Source organism: Peromyscus leucopus, chromosome 8b (assembly GCF_004664715.2).
Source record: "Peromyscus leucopus breed LL Stock chromosome 8b, UCI_PerLeu_2.1, whole genome shotgun sequence".
Classification (NCBI taxonomy): domain Eukaryota; kingdom Metazoa; phylum Chordata; class Mammalia; order Rodentia; family Cricetidae; genus Peromyscus; species Peromyscus leucopus.
The window spans coordinates 85,500,906-85,524,548 of record NC_051086.1 but is presented as its reverse complement, the minus strand read 5'-3'; the positions used below and the strand labels follow the sequence as shown (position 1 = coordinate 85,524,548).

The 23,643-nt window shown below is 39.7% G+C and overlaps 1 protein-coding gene across 1 annotated transcript in view; it reads right to left on the bottom strand.

Annotated features, from left to right (window-relative positions):
* Positions 1–23,643, bottom strand: part of Smurf2 (SMAD specific E3 ubiquitin protein ligase 2) — a 112,432-nt gene that overhangs the window by 57,527 nt on the left and 31,262 nt on the right. The window contains exons 2-3 of the mRNA XM_028865206.2: positions 9,272–9,310; positions 1,022–1,130 (exon numbers count right to left, since the gene is read on the bottom strand). Of these exons, the coding sequence (XP_028721039.1) occupies positions 1,022–1,130; positions 9,272–9,310 (148 nt within the window). The remainder of the gene's footprint in view (positions 1–1,021; positions 1,131–9,271; positions 9,311–23,643) is intronic.

Genomic DNA, 23,643 nt, shown 5'->3' with positions numbered 1-23,643 from the left:
CTTTTAAGCTGCAAGTTAACCACTTTTGGTGCTGTCATTGTTGCTGTTTTTAAGACAGGTCTTGCTTTTTAAGACGGGATCTTGCTCTGTTGTCCAGAGGGGCTGAGAACTTATAATCCTCCTGAATACATAGTACTACAGGAACACACCACTATACCCAGCTTTAAAGTTAAATAGAAATCTGTTTTGTTCTATTAGAACTTCAACTTCCCAGCAAGTATAAGATTTATAAACAAAATTCAAGAGGTTCTAACATAAGAAATTTCTCTATAGGAGAAAACAATATTATATATACAGATAAGACTTGGGCTAAAATATAACTGTTATACTTTACAGGTCTATCCAACCAAATAAAAAGATTTGATCTCTTTCCCTCCATTGCCCCTTGAAACATGTAAGACAGACCTCTCTAGGTATTCAGTTAATAGTAACTATAAAATAACCTCTCTAGGTACCCAGTTAATAGTAACTATAAAATAAGTCCCATCAAGCATGTGAAAAGATGTCACCATCTCTAGTCTTCAGGAAAAGGTAAATTGAACCTACATTAAGTACAGCTGTAACTTCAACATGTTTACTTTCTTTTTAGTGTGTGTGTGTGTGTGTGTGTGTGTGTGTGTGTGTGTGTGTGTGTGTGTCAATAATCCACAACACTTTTCCAATGGGTTTGGTTCCTCTTCTATAAATGTCAAATCATACGGTGGAGCCTGTGGTGCTGGTAGGCCTGCAATCCTAGCTATTTAGAAGGGTGAAGTAAGAAGCCTGAGCAACTTAGTGAGACCTATATCAGATAAAATACATACAAGTAATAAAGGGGGTCAAGGGGGAGGGGGACACTTCAGGGGTAGAGTGCTTGCCTACCATGTGAGACCCAAGGCTCAATCCTTAGTATTATTTTGAAAAAAGAAAAGGAAGAAAAATACTGAAATATATTCAAACTGAAAACATTTTTCATGTTTCTTTTCAAAGATTATATTACATTAATTCTGTGTTTCATTTCAAATTAATCATTTACACCTACAGGTCATAATGCTGATTCCACTTTGGATCAAGTGTGTTCTTCACAGTATCTGTAGAATGGCACTGCCCAGAACCATCAACTACCACCTTAGCAAATGGATCCGGGAGTCCTGTGAAAAAAAGGGAAGTATTTTAAACTAAAAATACTTTGACATGTAAGATAAAAGATTACTTAAGGCTTACCGTTTGCTATAAAGGAGTTTTCCATTCTTTATTTCTTTTATAAAAGTCTAACATTCACACACACAGACACAAACAGAAGCCTATTTTAAACCAAAAATTGAAGTCACTTCCACATTTGATATCAAAACTGTATTTTAATTTTCTTGTTCCCAACTCAAAACATTCTGTTAAACACTACCAAGGTTTGGTGGATGCTTGAGTATTGGAAGCAGCCACTGAACTCTGAGAAGGTGAATGCTCCAAACGTCCACTCTCTTTCCAAACAGCTGTTAGTAGCTCATTTAACGAGCTTATTAAACATAGGCTGTCATACAGAACATTAACTACAGAAAGGTCAAACTAGCTAAAAACTGTTACTGAATAACGAACAACTCCAATAACAGACCCAATAGAAAGGAGGTGACAATAGCAAACGTGGCAGAGGGACTGAGAGTGAGTCCTTGTTTGGCTGTCCTGACCACAACAGCAAACACAATGGAGCCTATTCTAAATGCTTCATTTTAAATCTTTACAATAATCCTCTGATGGAGATGAATGCTGCTGATTCAGATTTTACTAATAAAGAACAAAAATATTAGATAACTAGTTCAATGCTGCACAGTAGTGAAAAGTATGGATGGAGTCTAAAGCAGTGGTTCTCAACCTGTGGGTTGTGACCCCTGGGAGGTTCAAACAACCCTTTCACAGGGGTCACCTAAGACCATCAGAAAACACAGATATTTACATTATGATTCTCAACAGTAACAAAATTAGTTAAGAAGTAGCAGTGAAAATAATTTTATGGTGGGGTCACCATGACATGAGGGACTGTATTAAAGGGCCAAAGGATTAGGAAGGTTGAGAACGTAAGTTTAGACTCTGAACCAATGCACTCACAGGCTGATTCTCAACCACTATGCTGTATTTATAATTTGGATCTGGAATGTACCCCCAAGGTTGTGTTAAAGGCTTGATCCTCAGCACAGCAATACTCAGAGGTAGTTGGGAAAGGACTGGTTTATGAGGGCTCTGACCTTATCAACAGAGTAACCCACTCATGTCTTCATAATATGATGGGCTATTCTAGGAGGTGATAAGACCTCACTGAAGGAACTGAGTCCCTGAGGTATACCTTGTCCCTGCCCCCCTCCTCCTCATTCTTCTGATCTCCGCTTTCTAGCCATGGTGAAGGGAGCTGATTTAACCATGTCCTTGCTGCCACAATGTTCTCCCTTCCCGCAGGCCCACACAAACCGAGCACGTTAAACATGAGCTGCAAACCTCTACAACTGTGAACCAAAAAAACCCCCACAAAACCAAAGCAAAAGTCGGGTCCTCCTGTAAGGTGATTCTCTCAGCTGCTCTGTCAGTGATGGAGGACTGACACACCATTGGTTCACTGTCTGGTTCAAGAGTGAGGAAGCCAGACAGACTGGACGTGAAGAAGAACAGCGATGACTGCCCCTGGGCTGCACAGCACACACAGGCGAGAGAGGACGTTCTTAACACAGCAGAGCTGAAGAGAGGGCAGTTCATGGAAAACCTTATTTCTTCTGTTTTAAAGGAACCTAAGAGTCCAACCAAAACGTGTATACAAAGGTGTTGGCTCAGTGGTCCAGAGGACTCAGGTTCAGTTCCCAACACTCACATTAGTCAGTTTACAACAGAATGTAACTTTAGTTCCAGGGGGCGCCTTCTGGCCTCTGAGGGCACCTGCATGTGTGATACATAAACTCACTCAGGAATAGAAACATACAGATAAAAAACAACAAATCTTTAAAAACTATATATTTAGAAAATAAAACTACTGCAGGGGCAGAGACACATGCCTTTAATCCCACCACTCAGGAAACAAAGGCAGGCAGATCTCTGAGTTCGAGGCCAGCCTGGTCTACAGAGCGAGTTCCAGGACAGCCAGGGCTACAGAGAAACCATGTCTTGAAAAAACAAAAAAATTAAAATAAAATAAAACTACTATTGAAGAAATAAAATGGAAAAGGCTAAATGAAATGGTGCATTATTTTATCGCAGCACTTAAGAGGAAGAAGCAGAAAGATCTCTGTTAGTTCGAGGCTAGCCTGATGTACAGAGAAAAAGCTCCAGTTTGTCTTTAAAACAAACAAAAAACAGAACAAAAATGATCCATTAAAAGAGGCTTGGAAGCCAGTAGGTAAAAGCTCCTGCCACACAAACTTGAGAGTCCATGTTCAATAACCAGAACCCACATAAAAAGCCCACTGCAGCAGCACACCTGTGCAATCCCAGCACTTCTAGGAGAAGAGAGGAGGTGAAGGTAAGAGACCCACCCAGAAGCTCCAGGCCCGCTAGCCAGCCTGGAGTGTGCAGCATGGCAGAAACAAAGAGAGACTCTTCTCCAACGGAAAAAGAGAACCAACCCCCAAAGCCGTCCTCTGACCTTCATATGTATGTCCTGACAGACACATGCACCCACATACACACATCATTTCACACACACACAAATAATTTAAAAAACAGTTACGGGGGCTCAGCAGTTAGAGTGTTTGCTGCTCTAGAGGACCCAGGTTCAGTTCCCAACATGATGACTCACAACTGTCTATAACTCCTACTCGAGGAGATCCAATGTCCTTGCCTACCCTCCATGGGCACTAGACACACATGTGGTATACATACATGCATGCAGGGAAACATTTAAAAGACAAAAATGCTAGACTAGCAAGATGCCTCAGCAAGCACTTGCCATCAAGTCTGACAGGCTGAGCTGGGTTCTTAGAGGCAGTATGGTGGAAGAAGATAACTGACTCCCACAAGTCGTCCTGACACAGTGTGTGCCCATATGTGAGTGCAAGTGTACACACACAAACACAACATAAGTCACTGTCAAAGAAAAGATGTTTTCCACACACACCTCTTGAGTAGAGCTTCCAGACCATTATTTATGTAGGACTCCCTTGTCACAGTCTCTTGTGGTTTATTTTCTGCTTGCTAAGTAATTACAACGCAGAGTAACAATTCTATTTCTTAACTCAAAGAAAAACTTCAGTTTTCCCTTAACATAACAGTATCACTATTGTACAAAAATTTATCTTCGAGGACAAATTACACCCAAAGCTGTCAAGTTTTCAAAAGCTAGAGATCTCTAGTGGTAAATACAAAGTAGCTGCTACATTTTCCACGTTGTAAATAAAAGTCCATTTTCCCATCCTCTGAGACAGGTAAGATGGTGAGGGGCGGTCCATTTGACCAGACAAATACACTAGTGAGCTGCAAAGAGTAATGAAATCAGAAAGTTGGCTCCGCAGTGAAGTGCTTACTGCCAAGCTGACGACAACCTGAGGTCAATCTCCAGGACCCACATGGGAGAGGAGAGAATGGTCTCCTCTGACCTACACATACACACAAGCACACAATAAGTAAATGTCATTTTAAGAACAATTTAAACTTAAAACTCAGTTACTTTCAGCATGCTGTAATGATAAACACCTTTAATTCCAGTACTCCAGAGGAAGAAATAGGCGGATCTGAGAGTTCAAGGCCTGCCTGGTCTACAAGGTGAGTTCTAGGACATCTAGGGCCGTTACACAAAGAAACCCTGTCTCAGAAACTGCCCCTCCTCTCCAACCCCCGCCCCCTAAAAAAACACTTAGAAAAAAACTTATTTACTTTCCAAACAGACTTGTTTTTGCTTGAATGAAGGAGAGGGTGGTTGGTATCATCCAACAAATCCATTTTGGTTTTCAACAATTGATTCCACCTCTACAAAAATATTTTAATAAAGATGGGAGTGGAGAGGCATGCTCCGGGATGCAGAGGCAGGCAGATCTGAGTTTAAGGCTAGCCTGGTCTACAGAGCAAGTTCCCAGGACAGCCAGGGCTACAGACAGACCTGTCTCAAAAAACAAAAAAAAATATTTTAATAAAAATACTTAATGGATTTACAGATAAATATTGCCCCTCTCCCCCATAAAAAAAGACAGGGTCTCACCATGTAGCTCAAGCTGGCCTGAAACTCACTAGTCTAAAGTAGCTTTGAATTCCTGGTCATCCATCCATCCCCCACCCACCTGCCCCCAAATGCTGGGGTCATGACACAAGCCAACACCCAGCTCATACAAATGCTTTTAAAAATTGACACCAATGAAACATTCCTTAAAGAAAACTCAGATAATGGATAAATGAAAAGATGTGTATGTGGTGGTAATCTAATTGTACTGAAATGTGATTTTGATTGTATGTTAATAAATAAAGTTGTCTGGGGGTCAGAGCTATTAGAGCCATAGCAAGAGTGTGGCGGTGGTGGCACACGCCTTTAATCCCATAGATCTCTGTGTGTTCAGGGATATAGCCAGCATTGGAGACATATGCCTTTAAGACCTAGGGGGCTGTACATTCAGACAGTGACCAGGCAGTCATGTGTTTGGGTTTACAACCAATGAGAAGGCAGAACAACATACTATAAAAAAAAGAACAGACAGGAAGTAGGTCTCTTTCGCGAAGCTGGGACAGCAGGAGGAAGGGTGAGATTTTAGCTCTGAGCTCTGACCTCTCGGCTTTCTCCTTTACATTGTTTCTGTGTTTCTTATTTAATAAGACGGTTAGTTACATCAATATGTGTATATCATCAACTTAATTATAGAATCTATTTGGTAGATAATTCACTATAAAATTATTTTACCTGTTGCCTAATTTTTTTACCTGCTGAAATGTGAGGGAAGGAGGAAGAGACTGATTTTTAAAGGCTAAGAAGCTTGAAAATGGTTCCAAAGTATGAGTTAACAAACTTTTCTTAGTAAGGGTTATGCCCGGAAATAAACAGCACCATCTCACATATAAATTAGCATATAAAAACCACATGATGGGTTTTTCCCCTGAAGTGAAATATACATTTATTTCCTTATACTCATATTTCACCTTAAAATACTTTAATCATTTAACACAATTTAAATCACTAACAAAAACTTAACTATATTTACTATTAACAACTGTACTCTGAGAACTAGGTAGTTAAGAGCACTTGCTACTCTTGCAGAAAAACCAGGTCTAGTTCCTAGCACTCACATAATGGTTTATAACTGTCCATAATTCTACTTCCAGGGAACCCAGTACCCTCTTCTAGTCTCCAAGGGCACCAGGTTGTAGGCAGTACCTTACATACATACAAGCAAAACACTCATACACATAAAATAATATATTATTATATAATAAATATTTTTATATAACAAATATTTTTAACTCCACTCTTGATCAGTAAATACACTCAAATTGAAAGAATTTAGGATCTTTCTTTCTCTGAGATTAACGTGAGTAGACAAAACTATAAACAGGTCAAAAACACCCTGAAGTGCAGGTAGGAACCTAAACCAGCAGAAATCTGGAATGTTGGTCATTTCCATCCTTGGCTGGCTCCTCTAGAAGACTAAAGAACTGGCTTATTGCCAGGCGGTGGTGGTGCACGCCTTTAACCCCAGCACTCGGGAGGGAGGCAGAGGCAGGCGGATCTCTGTGAGTTTGAGGCCAGCCTGGTCTACAGAGCGAGTTCCAGGAAAGACACAAAAGCTACACAGAGAAACCCTGTCCCGAAACACCATAAAGAAAAAAAGAACTGGCTTGTTGCTGCTCCCCTTTCTGGGCCATCAGGTATCTTCCATTGTGAGTTTTAAAGACAATTCCGCTGCCTCTAAATCTTATGCATGAAGCAAGTTCACACTTCTAAATTATTTTTGGCAGTTTTTACTACACCAATAAAAATGGATTTCTTTCTTTCACTTACTATTCAAGTACACTACAGAGTATCTATCTATAAAGTGTCACTGTCAATTCTTAGAGGCTTACAAAGAATTAAAGATTCTTCCAGATTTTTGAGAAACAATGAGACAAGAGTATCTGTATGTTTTATGAGGGAAGCTGTGAATGGGGCTCTGAGGAAAGGGAAAGAATTTGAAAAGGAAGGAAGTCTGAACCAAAAACTGAAGATTTTATCTTCAAAATGTGAGCAAATGTCTTAGACATGTGCCTCACTTTCGTTCTGTGAGCACCACGTGCAATCCTTCCTGCCGCTTCAGTTTCACCAAGACAAATCCTACATCAACTCAACCTTAGGAGGATTTTTAAAAATTATACCGTGGCTTTTAGTTTATTAGCAATAAGGAGTTTAAAACAGAGCAGCAGCCCAGGAGAGAATAAACTTGGTGTTAGCAAACAGAATTGGGGAGTTCTATGGCCCTCACGCCCTCCTCTCCTGTGAAATGTCTGTGGATTACACAGTCTACCATACAGAGGTGGAAGGGTACTCCCAACTGTCCTCATCTGCTTCAAGTTATCCTATTTCACACCTCCCCTTATAAGCACAAAGATACCATAAACATCCATAACAATAGTAATATAAAATTATATTCTTTAAGCTGAAAGTCAAGTTCTACTATAGAAAGATGTAAAGTAATAAATGAAATTATGTATTTAAAATGTGTCAAGAATTATTATCCCTTAAAAAAATCTTATTGTTGTATGCATGAATGTTTTGCCTACATGTATGCCTGTGTACCACATGTGTGCAGTACCTGTGGACGCCAGAAGAGGGCATTAGATACCCTAGAACTGGAGTTACAGAGGGTTGTATGCCTCCATGTGGGTGCTGGGAACCAAACCTGGATCCTCTGGATGAGCAGCCAAGTGCTCTTAATGGCTAAACCATCTCTCCAGGCCTGATAATTTATTATCCCTTTTAACTAACCTAAAAATTACCTAACGGTCATACTAAACACCAAACATGCTGTTTTTGTTAGCTGACAGAACTTATATTTAAAAATCTAATAAAACAATTATTTCTAAATTCAAATGTTTTACATGTAAATTTTTTTTTTTGTTTTTTGAGACAGGATTTCTCTGTGTAGCTTTGCGCCTTTCCTGGAACTTGCTCTGTAGACCAGGCTGGCCTCAAACACAGAGATCCACCTGCCTCTGCCTCCCTCCCGAGTGCTGGGATTAAAGGCGTGTGCCACCACCGCCCAGCTACATGTAAAATTTTTGACTAAAAGTTTTTATTTACAATTTTGTGACTGTTACTGAATAATTTAAAGCTAATGTAAAGCATGAAATTACAAGGTTAAAATTAAAAAGAAAGAGCAAGGTGTGGTGGTGCACACTAGTAATCTGCTAGAAGAGACTACACAGCAGAATTCAAGGCTAGACTGGGCTACATAAAATCCTGTCTCAAAACAAAAATAAAAAGTACAAAGTGAGGAAGAGGGAAAGAGATTATGGGTTAAGATTTTTTTTATAATTTATTTATTTTTATATTATATGCATTGGTGTTTTGCCTATATGTATGTCTGTGTGAGGGTGCTGGATCCCCTAGAATCAGAACTACAGGCAGCTGTGAGCAGCCATGTGGGTGCTGGGAATTGAACACAGATCCTCTACTGTTAAGCTAGTAATCTTAATCTCTCAGCCATCTCTCCAGCCCAAGATTTTTAATACATAAAAGGGAACTTCCTAATCCTCTCTCACAAGACTTAATCCTAAATGAAGCTACAAATTTTTTCACAACTTCTGGGCATTGTTAATGCCTGTAATCCTAACACTCAGAAGACAGAGACAGGATGACTATAAATTCAAGGCCAGCTTAGGCTACATAGCAAAACCCTGCCCTAAAATAAAAAAGAAAAGAAAACTATGTTCAATTGGCAAATAGACTACATATGCAGACCTGATGCATGCTCTGGAGACTGGCAGTGGTTTCTTTCCTACAACTCTGGAAACTCCAAGCAGACTCAATTTTATAGCTCCCAATGAGTCTTGAATGCACAAGTGGATTTTCCTTAAAATGTTAAAGTAAAAGAGTACTAACAAATATTTTCAATATTTCCTAGAAACCTAAACACTTGCCACTTATTTACCTGCGCATACACATTTGTATAAATGTGTAAAAGTGGATAAAGAAAAAGGGTAAAGCAAAGCTCCAAAATCCTCTAGGTAAGTCTGGAGACAAGTGATTTGGAACTACAGCATTCATAAAATAACAGTCTGTTTCTAAACCAGGCAGTTCTGAAAATACACCTCCCCCAAATCTACACAGGATGTACAAGATTTGTAGTAAAGTTAATTTACTTACGGAAGAAATCCTTTTTCACCAAGTTTTTTGCACAGAGTACTGTAAAGAAACAAAAACAAATACATGGGAAAATTAAATTAAAATGGTAAGACTCCATTGCTTCCTTTTTAAACATTGAAAACAGCAGCGTGTATGTGTGTATATATATATATATATACATTATATATAATTAAATATATATAATTATATATATATAATTAAACGCTAACTCTACAGCGAGGTATGAAATAGTCATAAACTTTTAATAGAGTCTAGCCAACAAAAGAAGCTGAGTATAAACGACTGTAACCTTAGCAATGATCACCAGTACAGCAGAGGAACAAAATTACCAATCTGATCATTTTAACCGGGACACAATTCTTATCTTCCACCAAGATCTATTCTTAAGAGGGAAATTTTTCATAAAGGACTACAGGGATAGCTCAGTGGTTTAGAACACTTGCACTTTCAGAGAGCCACAGTTCAGTTTCCAGCACCCAGGCCAGATTGTTCACAAATGCCTGTAACTCCAGTTCCAGGGGATCCAATGCCCTCTTCTGTATGTCAGGGGTGAGTATGCAAACACACGCACACACACACACACACACACACAAATGAATTAAAAATAAAAAAGATCTATTTTTGAAGAAACCCAGTGGTAATGGGGAAAACGGCTGTAAAGAGAAGACGCATAAATTCAGGTTGACATATCTATTTAAGGATGAAATAATTTTCTACAAAAGATCATAAATAAAAGTTTTCTGATATAATTTGATATTAAAAAGTTAACAGAAATCTTACAGGAGAGATTTGTCTTCCCCTAAATGTCGACAGATCAGTGACAAGATGGTCTCCCATATGGTGGCTAGATACCAGCCCAACAACCTTATCTGATTCCCAGGACCAACATGGTAGAAGAAGACAACCAGTCCTGAAAGCTGTTTCCTTCATCCTCCATACTCCCCACTCGAACACACACTCATCAATAAATATAATTTAAGGTAAATTAAATTAAAAGCTAAATATCTCAAACCTGAGTACCTTGTAATGTGAATATATGCATAACCTTTTGAATCCACCAAAACTCACCAAATTCAACACTTTAAAAATGTATTTATGGTCCAGAGAGATGGGTCAGCAGTTAAGAACACTGGCTGCTTTTCCAGAGGTCCCGAATTCAATTCCCAGCAACCATATGGTGGCTCACAACTATCTATTAATAGGATCTGATGCCCTCTTCTGACATGCATGTATACATGCAGAGCATTCATACCTAAAATATAAATAATTTTTTAATTTATTTATGTTACGTGTATGAGTGTTTCTATGCATTAATATATATGAATACACATGTGTTCCTGGTGTCTATAGAGGCAAGAAGAGAGCATCAAATCCCCTAGAATTGGAGTTATGGACTGTTGCAAGCTGCTATGTAGGTACTGGGAACTGAATCCAGATCCTCTGGAAGAGAAGCCAGCACTCTAAACCACTGAGCTATCTCTCCAGCCTTCAAAAACTTCTTTAATTCAAACTTAACAAGGAGCCGGGCAGTGGTGGTGCATATGTCTTTAATTCCAGCACTTGGGAGGCAGAGGCAGGTGGATCTCTATGAGTTCAAGGCTAGTCTGGTCTACAGAGCAAGTTTCAGAACAGCCTTGGCTACACAAAGAAACCCTGTCTCAAAAAACAAACAAACTTTTTAACAAGGAAAGAAAAAACATAAATTTTCATATACTTATAATTAAATATATAAAATATTAATATAATTTTTGGCTAATCCCTACATACTTCTCAGTTTTAGAGTTTTATTATAATAATTGATATTTGCCATATAAAATTCATTCAATATAAATCTAAGAAGCATAACTATAGCTAATCACTTTTGAATAAAATAAACACCATCAGTATAGGTATAAAGGTACTGACAATCACAGGACCCCGAGAACCTTATGTCACATTTTAGAAGCAAAATTTTATTTGTGGATTTCTGTGACAAGGTCTCACTATGTAGCCCCAGCTGGCCTGTAATGTGCTATGTAGACAAGGATGGCCTTGAACTTAGAGGGACTAAAGGTGTGTGCTATCACACCTGGCTGTTTTGTTTATAAAAAACAAAAATTCAATCATGAAAACTAAGATCATAACTGAAAGTACGAAATCATAAAATGGATTTAGAAAATTTCCCAAACTTTTATCGGTACAGAAATCAAGCCATCAGGATCAATAAATACACAACACATGTAAGTCTCAAATTATAGCCTTTAATAGTAATAAAGCAAAGATTTTTAAGTTCCCATTCATTCTATGATTCATGACTTCAGAGAAACAGACAATCTGAGCCTTCCCCTAACTTCCTGTTTTCATCCTCCCACTTACAAAGTCCACTCTCGTACAAGACTATCTTTCCACCTGTGCTCCGGATCTCACTTCCAATATATACTCATGGACCTTGAGAGACACTACAGACATTCTGGACTTGTCTCTTCTGACAACTCAAGCGTCCCTCCAGCTATCTCCGCTCTTTCATAAGGAAACTTAACTATCCTGGCTCCACTTCCTTACTGCCCATCAATGCCTCAGCTCCCTACAATTTAGCTTTTTCCCCCTCACCACAGCTCTAAGTTACTTATCCAAAGCCCAGGGACCTAATTACCAAATCCGGCCATTCTTTGTTACATTTGATCCCTCAGGGGAATTTGCCACTACTGACCACTCGATCTTTTTGAAGCTCTCTCTGGGTCTCTTTGGTTCTATTTAACAGCATATTCTCAAATGGCATAAAACTCACTCTAAGACTTCTCTATGTTCCATCCCTGAAATTAAGTCCCCTTCTTTTACTGTATATCTGTGGGTTAGTATAGTAAGAGAGTCCCAAAGCTGGGCATGGTGGTGCATGCCTTTGAATCCCAAACCTGGAGGCAGAAGCAGGCACATCTCTGTGAATTTGAGGCCAGCCAGGTCCACATAGAGAGCTCCAGAACAGTGAGGGCTAACAGAAATCCTGTTTCAAAAAAATTTTTTAAAGATGTCCATCTTGGTTAACCTTGAAAATCTATGTAAACTACCATTGATACTCTTATTTTTCTATACAGAGAGCTCATACCTCTAAGAGAGTTTAGCAGAATAATAAGTCTTCCATCCCAAAAATTAAATATAGGCTAGTGAGATGGCTCAGTGGTTAAGAGCAATGAGTGTTCTTTCAAAGGACATGTGCTGTGGGATGGTCTGTATGTCAAATTGCTCTGATTGGTCAATAAATAAAACACTGATTGGCCAGTGGCCAGGAAAGAAGTATAGGCGGGACTAACAGAGAGGAGAATTGAGAGAACAGGAAGGCAGAGGGAGTCACTGCCAGCCACCGCCATGACAAGCAGCAGGTGAGGATGCCAGTAAGCCACGAGCCACGTGGCAAGGTATAGATTTATGGAAATGGATTAATTTAAGCTATAAGAACAGTTAGCAAGAAGCCTGCCACGGCCATACAGTTTGTAAGCAATATAAGTCTCTGTGTTTATTTGGTTGGATCTGAGCAGCTGTGGGACTGGCAGGTGACAAAGATTTGTCCTGACTGTGGGCAAGGCAGGAAAACTCTAGCTACAGACCCGAGTTCAATTCCCAGCACCCACATGGCAGTTCACAACTGTCTGTAACTCCACTTCCAAGGGATCTGACACCTTCATACCAATGCACATAAAATGAAGTTAAATTATTTAAAATAAATAAATACATAAAAATAAAAAGCCATTTTTCATATATTCTCCTGGGTCTTTGTCATTTACTCTATAGTCTTGATAACATCTAAACCCTTTAAAACTCAACACTTAGATCTCTAAGCCTCAGGTCCAGAAAACTAAGTATGCTCCCAAGTAAATCACACACCCCCAAACTATTTCTCCACCATTTTACTTTCAGTAAACAAGGCTGGGGTGCAGTTCAGAAGTGCTTCTTGGAGTGCATGAGGCCTTAGGTCTATTCCCCTGCCTAGAAGAGAGGGGACGGCTGGAGGGGAATGGGTATTTTCAACCAACAACATCGCCTGCATGAGAACTTCTGGGATACCCTTATCTGTCTACTTCTCTTCAGCCAGGGCAGCCACAACAATTACTACAATCTTCTAATTGAGTCTCTGTCTCAAGCCCCACCAGCTTCTAGGTGCCAACACAAGACATACAGTGATTTTTTCCAAACAGCTGCTTATGTCCTCTCATTTTCCTCTCTCCATCCTTAAAGGTCTCTGAATCAAGCTTATTTTCTCTTCAAAGCCTTGGCTACTGCTCACCTACCTCCCTGACTTCATTCTCATCACCACAACTCCCAGCTAAGTTCCCTAGTACAATACAAGATCTGGCCATAATTCTCAACAGTATTCTATCTCTCACTTGATCATACATTTCACATTCCATCCCTCCACCCAAAACATCTGTCCCAAGCTTCTTCACCTACTCACTTTTGCAATCTTAAAAGGGAAGAAAGCATTTTAGAACATGTTTCTTTCAACTCATTTTCATAGAAGCCCATACTTATCACAAAGAATTACCACACCTCTATTAGAAATGTTTAAGTTTGCAAGCTGCAAACACCATATAGCATGAGTTATACATGTCTTCCTCAAATCTTATGTCCCCAACATTAAGTATACATTGTAACTGGCATCTGATCAGCATTCAACTGATAATTGCTGAATGAACGAAATAGAGCTCAAAGTACTCTAAAACTTCGCTAAAATGGTGATTTTTTTTTTTCTTTAAACAATAAAACATAAATTACCAGCTGGGCGTGGTGGAGCATGCCTATAATCTCAGTCTCAAGGAGGCTGGTGAGAAAGAGACAGGGAGACAGACAGAAGAGGGGAAGAGGAGAAAGAAGAGAAATCAGAGTACTAGAAGAAACAAGATTTAAGCAAGAATTATCAGGACTGGTCAAATTATTACTCTCTCTCTCTCTCTCTCTCTGTGTGTGTGTGTGTGTGTGTGTGTGTGTGTGTGTGTGTGTGTGTGTAGGTGGAGGCCAGAGGTTGATGTGAGGTGTTTACCTTATTTTCCACCTTATGTTTGATGAACATGGAGCACACTAACTTGGCTAGACCAGCTGACACCAGTAAGCCCCAGTATTTCTAAAATACTAGTAACCCCTAGTATTTCTAGGGCTTACTCTCCAAAACTAATAAGATTATAGGTTAGTGTGCCATGCCTAGTCTTTTTACAGAAGTGCCCAGGACCCAAACTCAGGTTATCCCTGCTCACACTGCAAGCACTTTACCAACTTTAGCCATCTCCCCAGCCCCAGATCACTAATCACAGCATGAAATAGTCTCATCAGCTCCAAACAGCTTTTACAGAATTTCTTTTTGTTTTTTATTTGTTTCTGTATGCGTGAGCCTTCAGGAGTTTATGGCATCACATGCATAGGTTACCATGGAGGCCAGAGAGTGTTGGATCCCTGGGAGCTAGAGATACATGCAATTGTGGGCCACCAAATGTGGGTGCTAGGAACTGTGTTCAGGTCCCCAGTAATAGCAGAACTCACTATTAACAGCCATCCCTCAAGCCCCCCAACCAATTTTTGTGCAAGTAGTTTTTACATGTACTGTTTAATGTTCTCGAAGCAACACCTTCTATTTGTGATTTTGAAAGGAAAGGTTATCAATATGTGATCTGAAAATGGTAATTTTATTCACTTGTATATGTAAATTATTTTCATACTCTCTAGTCTTCACTACTGCTCTTTTTTCTTAGAAATCTACTTCAGAGATTGGAACTAGAGCTCTGTTTTTTTTCCATCCTCCGTATATTAATTATGGAAGGATTACTCCATAAGTGTCCAATGAATTCATGTATTTCAGTCTCACAAAATCCTGATTATGCCACTACTAACAAACTTTCGCCTAAGGAAGTATGTATCTGAGGAATTTGTATATAGTATATACATATTTTTTTAATCTATCATTTTGGCAACAGAAACTATGAAAGTATAACCAAGATTGTTCCATTCTTGTTTTCTGTGTTTCTTAAGAGAGACATGTACATACAATGTTAAGAGTGAAAGAGCAGGAGAGAGAGCTTGTAAGGGAAGTGGTGCCACAGCAAAGGGTGAAGAGTTCAAAGTTTCTCCTACCCACCTTGAACTGTTAGTAAGCTTCTTATTGGAATAATACATACAAAAAGGCACAGAAATGATCATTGATTAAATTTTCACTAATTTTTAATTAACACGTTACATTAGCTTCAGCTATTAAGCAATTATGTGCTAATTTTAATCAATGCTAACTACAAATGTAGCATTTTAATACTACAGTACTACCACTAGAGTCCATTAGGGACAATGTCTCAAATGAGCCTAGAGATGCATACACAGATTAAATCTGCTATAGTATAGTATAGTATTTTGATCACGTTAATATTCATCTCAAATTCCTCCAAGCATTTCTTATTCTTAAATCTGTACTTCCCAAAGTTGTTCCAGCTAGTTTATCTACCTCCTCTAAAGACAAATGGCTTGAAATGGTGAGGTAATCAAATTCAATTAAGGAAACTTGTATAATAGTTAATTTTATTGGCTTTAGAATTACCTAGGAGAAGGTGGGGCACACCAGGGTATGTGTTTGTGCGGTGGTTTCCAGGGAGGACTCATTAAGGAGGAAGACAAACACTGAATGTGGCTGGCATCAATCCATGAGCTTAGAACACCGGCGGCACAAAAGAAAAGTCACCAGAACATCCCATCCCTGTGCTCTGCTTCCATGATGTGAGCTGCTCTGCTCTGGGAGGCCCTGTCTACAATGTTGAGACTGACATCTAAGAGACCAAGAGCCAAAATCAATCCTCCCTCCTTTAAGCTGTCCCTGCCCTGTGCTTTGTGACAACTATGATTAAAGTAAAATTAGTATACTGATAATCTCTCTATATGTCACGTGGATACAGGTATAACCTTCTTGAGATGCTTACTGAGAACAGAACAAACCAATTAACAATAAATCATTCTTTATTGAGACAGTCTCACTGTGTAGCCCTGGCTGGCCTCTAACTCAGAGATCTACCTGCCTCTGCCTCCTGAGTACTAATTTTAAAGGCGTGTATCACAAGGCCTAGTTTCATTCTTTCATTTGACATTTCCTACTCACTTTATGCCAAGTACTATCATAGGTTCTGCAGACACAAAGATACAGCCTTTACCCTCAGAGCCACAAAGTAGATATGACTCATGCCATAAATGCCCCCCCCAGAGAGAAATTAGAATAATTTTATGTAACCCTGCTGCTCTCAAAATCAAGATCTAGAGGTTGGAGAGATGAATCAGTGGTTAAGAGCACCTATCTGGTCCTGCAGAGTACCAGAATGCAGTTCCCAGCATCATCCTCATGCTGTCTCATAACTACTTGTAACTTCAGTTTCAGGGAAGCTGATGCTTTTTTCTGACCTCTTTAAGCTTTCTACATATACACGGTATACACACACACAAACACACACACACACACACACACACAGAGAGAGAGAGAGAGAGAGAGAGAGAGAGAGAGAGAGAGAGATGCACACATATACGTAAAGTAAAATAAATATTTTTTATAAATCAAGATCCATCTGCCTCAACCTCCTGAGTGCTGGGATTATAGGAATATACCTCTGTTGTCTTTTGTTATTTTTGCAAGAAATGTTTTTAAATTTTTCCAAAAAACAAAACAAAACCCTTTTTATATGTATTGAAGTAGTAATCGGAAAAAGCACTCATGGAAAGGCTACTAGCACACTCTGGGTTAAGTCAACGTTTCCTGCTGATTAGAAAGGAGTTGCCTACATGCAACACGCATCTGTTACAGTATCGGTGCAGTGCCCAGCTGTAGTAACAGAATGCCCTGCTGTTCTTGCTAAGTTGTACTCATAATGAATGGTTGTCTATGCTTAATTTCAATAAAGCTCCCAACTGCTTATTACATCCTTGCCAAAAATTCCTCTTCCTCCTCCAGATTGCAGTTGCATTCCAATTACAATGCTCACTGGAATGAAGCTGCTCAAAAGGGGGAAAAGAGTCAGAAGATATCCCATTTTTCTTTTCTCCTCAACCAAAACCAAACAAACAAACAAACAAACAAAAACTTTTACAATACTGTTCCTGTAACTCAAAAGTTATAGAGACCATTTTAACCAATACACTTTTCTGCATGTTTTTTAAATTTATATTGACACTGTAAAAACTTAATATGGACGTCCAGTTTAACTCCTCTAAATGAATCCCAACAAGCTGGCCCTTGCTCCAAAATCATATGCTTCTGTGCACCATTCCTGACCACTGACACATGACAGCAGCAGCTTCTAATTGCTATACATTATTACAGGAGCAGAGAATGAAGCTCTGTTGACAGAACGCCTGTGTAACACATGCAGAGCCTTGGATTTATAAACCAAGCACCACATAAACTAGACATGGTAGTGTATGTCTATTCGGAGCACTAGAGAGGCCAAGACTGAAGAACTGGAAGCTCAAGTCTACATAGTGGCCTTGGAGTAACATGGTCTACGTAAGACCCTATCTCCCAAAAAAAGAAAAAAAAGAAAAGGTTATTATAGGACTTTGTAATAAGCAAAAGTATCAAATGCAAACCTAAATAAGTATATTTTGGAAAACTATTTGAAAGTATTTCAGCAACATATAATTTTCCTAAATTTATTATTTTTCATTATGTGTATGGGGGGGTATGCATGTGTGCATGCAGGTGCTTGCACAGTCACAGATGAGGGCATTGGATTCTGCTAGAGATGGAGTTACAGGTCCTTTTGAGCCTCCCAATTTGGATGCTAGAAACCACACTGGAGTCCTCCACAAGAGCAGCAAGTGCTCTTAACCACTGAGCCACCTCTCCAGCCCCTCAGTTATGTATTTCAACCAGTTTTTGTTTCGTTTTGTTTTGAGACAGGGTTTCTCTGTGTGGTCCTGGCTGTCTGTCCTGGAACTCACTCTGTAGACCAGGCTGGCCTAAAAATCACAGAGATCCACCTGCCTCTGCCTCCAGAGTGCTGGCATTAAAGGTGCACACCACCACCACCCAGCTCTAAACCATTATTTCTATGAATATTTTCTCCAACTTGAGAATAAAAATATATGTATAGTGTTTTATACACACATACATACACACACACAATCAATTCCCTTGTATTCTGTGTGCAGGTCAAATACTATTCTGTTGCTATTTGTGCTGGCTAGTTTTATGTCAACTTGACACAAGCTAAAGTTATCTGAGAGTAGGAACCTCAATTAAGAAAATACCTCTAGTGGGGAGCACACATTTAATCCCAGCACTCAGGAGGCTGAAGCAAGCAGGTCTCTGTGAGTTCAAGGCCAGCCTGGTCTACGAGTTCCAGGACAGCCAGAGCTATACAGAAAAACCTTTTCTCAAAGAACAACAAAACAAAAACAAACAAACAAAGGAAGGGGGAGGGGGAGGGGGAGAGAAGAAAATGCCTTCAGAAGATAGGGCTGCAGGCAAGCCTTTAGGATATTTTCTTAATTAGTGATTGACAGGGGAGGGCCCAGACCATTGTGAGTGGGGCTACCCTGGGCTGATGGTCCTAGGTTCTACAAAAAAGCAAGTTAAGCAAGCCAGTAAGCAGCACCCCTTCAAGCCCTCTGCATCAGTTCCAGGAACCTCCAGGTTCCTGCACTGATTGAGTTCCTGTCTTGAATCCCTTTGACGATGAAATGTGATGTGGAAGCATAAACCAAATAAACCCTTTCCTCCTCAAGTTGCTTTGGTCATGGTGTTTCATCACAGCAACAGTAATCCTAACTAAGACACTATTCAAAACTCAACTGCCACTTTCTCTGCTAACTGTCTTCTTCCCACAGACATACTCATAACTGACGGCTGTCCCAGAGGGTGAAGAGCATACTTAGGGGTTGGAAGAGGATGGTTCGGTGGCTAAGAACGAGGACTAGATTTAGTTCCTAGCACCAACATGACAGCTAACAACCATTTGTAACTCCAGTTCTAAAAAGCCTGACACCCTCCTCTGGTATTCTCAGGCACCAGGCACACATACTGTACACAGCCATATGCAGGCAAAACACATACATAGAATACAAATAAATAAATCTTAAAATATTTTAAATAAGAGTACACCTGAATTTCATTGCACAATAAATTATTCTTCCTCAGAATACCAAGTGGAAAATGTTTTTGTAGGGTTGAATCATGTAATATTTGTAATGAAGTCTAAACATTGTATACAGACAGATCTGCATCATTTCCTAGTCTCTCCCAAATGTCCTTTACCTTTTATTTCTAGCAACACTATGGAGAGTATGGTTTGGTTTAAGCTTTAAGTACCATGTAAGGGTTAAACCATGTCAGAATGCCTGCATTTGAGCCAGGTGCTACCATTTATTGGCATGTAATCTGGAACACTATTTAATGAAGCTATGCTCCAAAGACTTCATCTGAAAATAAGACTTCTATAAGTTACCTCATAATGTTGTTTTAAAGACTAAACAAACTAAACTACACAAAATATTCAGAATGGTACCTAATTTATAATCTACCAAGTGCTTAGCACACACATATTAGCTATTTTTATTCTTTCTCCTCTAAAATTTCCAGTGAGATCTGTTTACTAGCAAGAAAAGAGTCTTCTTATAATCTGACAAGAGTTTTATCTTAGCTCAGGCTGCCAAAACAAATACCATAGCCTGGGTGGCTTAAACAACAAACATTATTTCTCAAAATTCTGGAAGATGTAAAGTCCAGGATCAAGTGTCAGCAGATTGAGTGTCTGATGAGAACCTTCTTCCTGGACTGTAGACAGGCATGTTCTTGCTACATCCCTGCAAAGCAGACTTTCTTTTGCATCTATTACTGACCCTATTCATGGATGGTCTACCCTCATTGACCCAATTCCCTTCCAAAGGCTCCATCTACAGAGAGCATCCTTTAGCAATTAAACTTTGACATATGAACTGGTGTGGGGGAGGGACACTCCACAGCAGAGCTTATGCACTCAGTTAAGTTCCAGTAAATGCTGACAAGTAAATCCCCATCTATATGTCTAGCTTCACTCCTCAGTCAAGCTCCAAGCCAATTTCAACTGCCAAACACACACTCTTTACTTAGACATTTCACCAGCCCTTCAAATTTTATGTATGCAAGATGGAATTCATCAGTTTCCCTAGTGAGCCCCCCTTTTCCTTCTGACCCTCTAGTTCTACAAACTGCATGACATGTTTTCAAACACCCTGAAAGCAAATGCCTAGCCCTCTATCTAAAGTAGTTGACAAATTGTATTAGTTATCACTTATCTCTTTATTTCCATTTTCAATGTTCACATGTGTATGATATATCTAGCATATTTTATAGTGTGCCCAAAAACTTCCCCACAGAATATATTAATTGAACCCTACAAGCATGTGAGTTCCATTTTCATATGTACACAAAAGGAAACAAGAGTTGTGGGCCAGCAAGATGGTTCAGTGGATAAAGGTACTTGTCACCAAGCATGACAATCTGAATTCAATCCCCAGAAGCCAGCCACATTTGGATGGGGTGGTGGAGAAATGACTCCCACAAGTTGTCCTCTGATTGACACACACAAGAAGTGGCACACATGCACCCTGACTGACTCACTCTCTCTCTCTCTCTCTCTCTCTCTCTCTCTCTCTCTCTCTCTCACACACACACACACACACACACACACACACACACACACACACACACATACACACACACACCACATAAATGCATGTGATAAAAAGGAAAGATGATATAAGTTGTAACTCATCTTACTCTGTCTCATCATAAATAAGTTAAAAAGGTAAATCATTTTTCTCTCTCTCTTTAAAATGCCAGTGATTCCACCCTTCTTTCTCATATCATTTCCTCAACTAGACAACTTCATTTCTTTGGCTCTCCTAAATAAGACGGAAGACCTTTCTACCTTAGTTTAATCCATGACACTCTTACCACCTCATATGTGATTATTCCAACTAACCCTAGCCAGGCAGTGGTGGCACACACCTTTAATCCCAGCACTTGGGAGGCAGAGGCAGGTGGATCTCTGTGAGTTCGAGGCTAGCCTGGTCTACAGAGCAAGTTGCAGGACAGGCACCAAAGCTACACAGAGTTCCCGTCTTGAAAAACAAACAAACAAACAAACAAACAAAAATATGTAAGAGCTAGCTAGCAAGAAGCTTGAGCCATAGGCCATCCAGTTGATAATTGATATAAGCCTCTGTGTGTTTACTTGGGTCTACACAACTGCAGAACTGGGCAGAACATAGGAAAACTTCCAGCTACAGCTGCCCCATGGCCATCACAGGTAAGCCAACAATATGCATCTATATGTAGTCAAATGTAATAATTTTGAGAATGTACAACTCTTCTAGGAAAGCTCTCTTTCTTACTATTTATTTTTAATTATGTGTCTGTGTTTGGGTTTGTGCATGTGGGTACAGATGTTCACAAGGCAAGGAGATCTGGAGTTACGGGCGGTTGTGAAATGCCAGACATGAGTGCTGGGAACCAAACTCAGATCCTCTACAAGAGCACATCATTCTCTAACTATTGCTTACTCTGTTCCTTTTCAGGTTGATTTTTACTCTTCCTTTCCTGTGAAACTCTAAGAACACTTTAACTCCATTTATTTCCAAACTCTTTCTCTCATGTGACTTTTTTTTTTTTTTTGGTTTTTCAAGACAGGGTTTCTCTGTGTAGCTTTGCGCCTTTCCTGGGACTCACTTGGTAGTCCAGGCTGGCCTCCAACTCACAGAGATCCGCCTGCCTCTGCCTCCCGAGTGCTGCGATTAAAGGCGTGCGCCACCACCGCCGGGCTCATGTAACATTTTTATCTTACCTTCTGTCCCACAAAGCTGCTATTCTTTAATGTGGCTTACTTATATATTGCCTACAGGTTGTTAAATATTTTTTTTAAAGATTTATTTATTTATTATGTATGCTTACACACCAGAAAAGGGCACCAGATCTCATTACAGATGGTTGTGAGCCACCATGTGGGTGCTGGGAATTGAACTCAGGACCTCTGGAAGAGCAGCCAGTGCTATTAACACTGAGTCATCTCCCAGTCCTGTTATATACTTTTTTTGTTGTTGTTATATAATTTTAAACATACTATGTATTCAAATATTTATCAAATAAACAAAAATCCTAAGAAAATCACTGACAAAGCATTAGGATTAGGAAACTAGTAAGTAAATAATGAAACTTCTTGATTCTTTTGTTTTGTTTTGTTTTGTTTTTTGTTTGTTTGTTTGTTTTGAAACAGGGTTTCTCTGTGTAGTTTTGGTGCCTGTCCTAGAACCCACTCTGTAGACCAGACTGGCCTCGAACTCAGAGAGATCTGCCTGCCTCTGCCTCCCAAGTGCTGGGATTAAAGGTGTGTGCTATCAACGCCCGGCTTACTTCTTGATTCTTAACTTAATAAAAATTTTTGTTCGAATCAGGATGGCTCCAAAACTATTTGTATTTGCTTAGCCTTCTCTTTCAACCCTACTACTTACTGGAGTCCTTTATAACAATAGCCTTCACTGAGCCTATTCTCAGGGATAGGGATACTATTGCATAGCAGTCTCTTAACTACATTAGTCTTGTTTCTACAACAATGTAAGTAGGATAAACTTTCTGACTGTAAAAACTGTAGTTCTTTAATACCTGATAATTTCCTAATAGAGCAAATCACCAAACAGGTTCCACTGATATGCAGGCCACTAGAAAACATGGGAAAGAAAACTACAAGTGTGAAAAGAACTACAAGAGCCAACAAGACCGCTCTGTGAGCAAAGGAGCTTGCCATGCAAACCTGATCTCTCTCTAGCATTTACACCCTCATATCCGAATGCTACTAGCCCAAGCCACCTAGGGGCTGACCACAGTGCAAATCTGACTGGGTGACATAATCCTAACACAGGCACATCATATCATATAAAAGTATGGACCGGGCTGGAGAGATGGCTCAGTGGTTAAGAGCACTGAATGTTCTTCCAGAGGACCCAGGTTCAATTCCCAGCACCCACATGGCAGCTCACAACTGTCTGTAACTTCAGTTCCAGGGTACCCGACACCCTCACACAGACATACATACACTGATGCACATAAAATAAAAATAAATAAATTCTTTAAAAAATATTTTAAAAAAAAGTATGGACCACTAGATACCCTAATTTCATGCCATATGTATACTATATACCATCTTCAGCTAGATCTCAACTTACCCACAATAAATCTGGGTATCACCAGACAAGACCATTCAAAAATTTGGCTTATCCAGTAAGACTTTTGTCTGTAAAGAAGTACCCTCTTGGGGCCAGAGAGATGGCTCAGCAGTTGAGAGCACTGGGCTGCTTTTCCAGAGGACCCAGGTTCAAGTCCCAGCACCCACATGGCAGCTCACAACTGT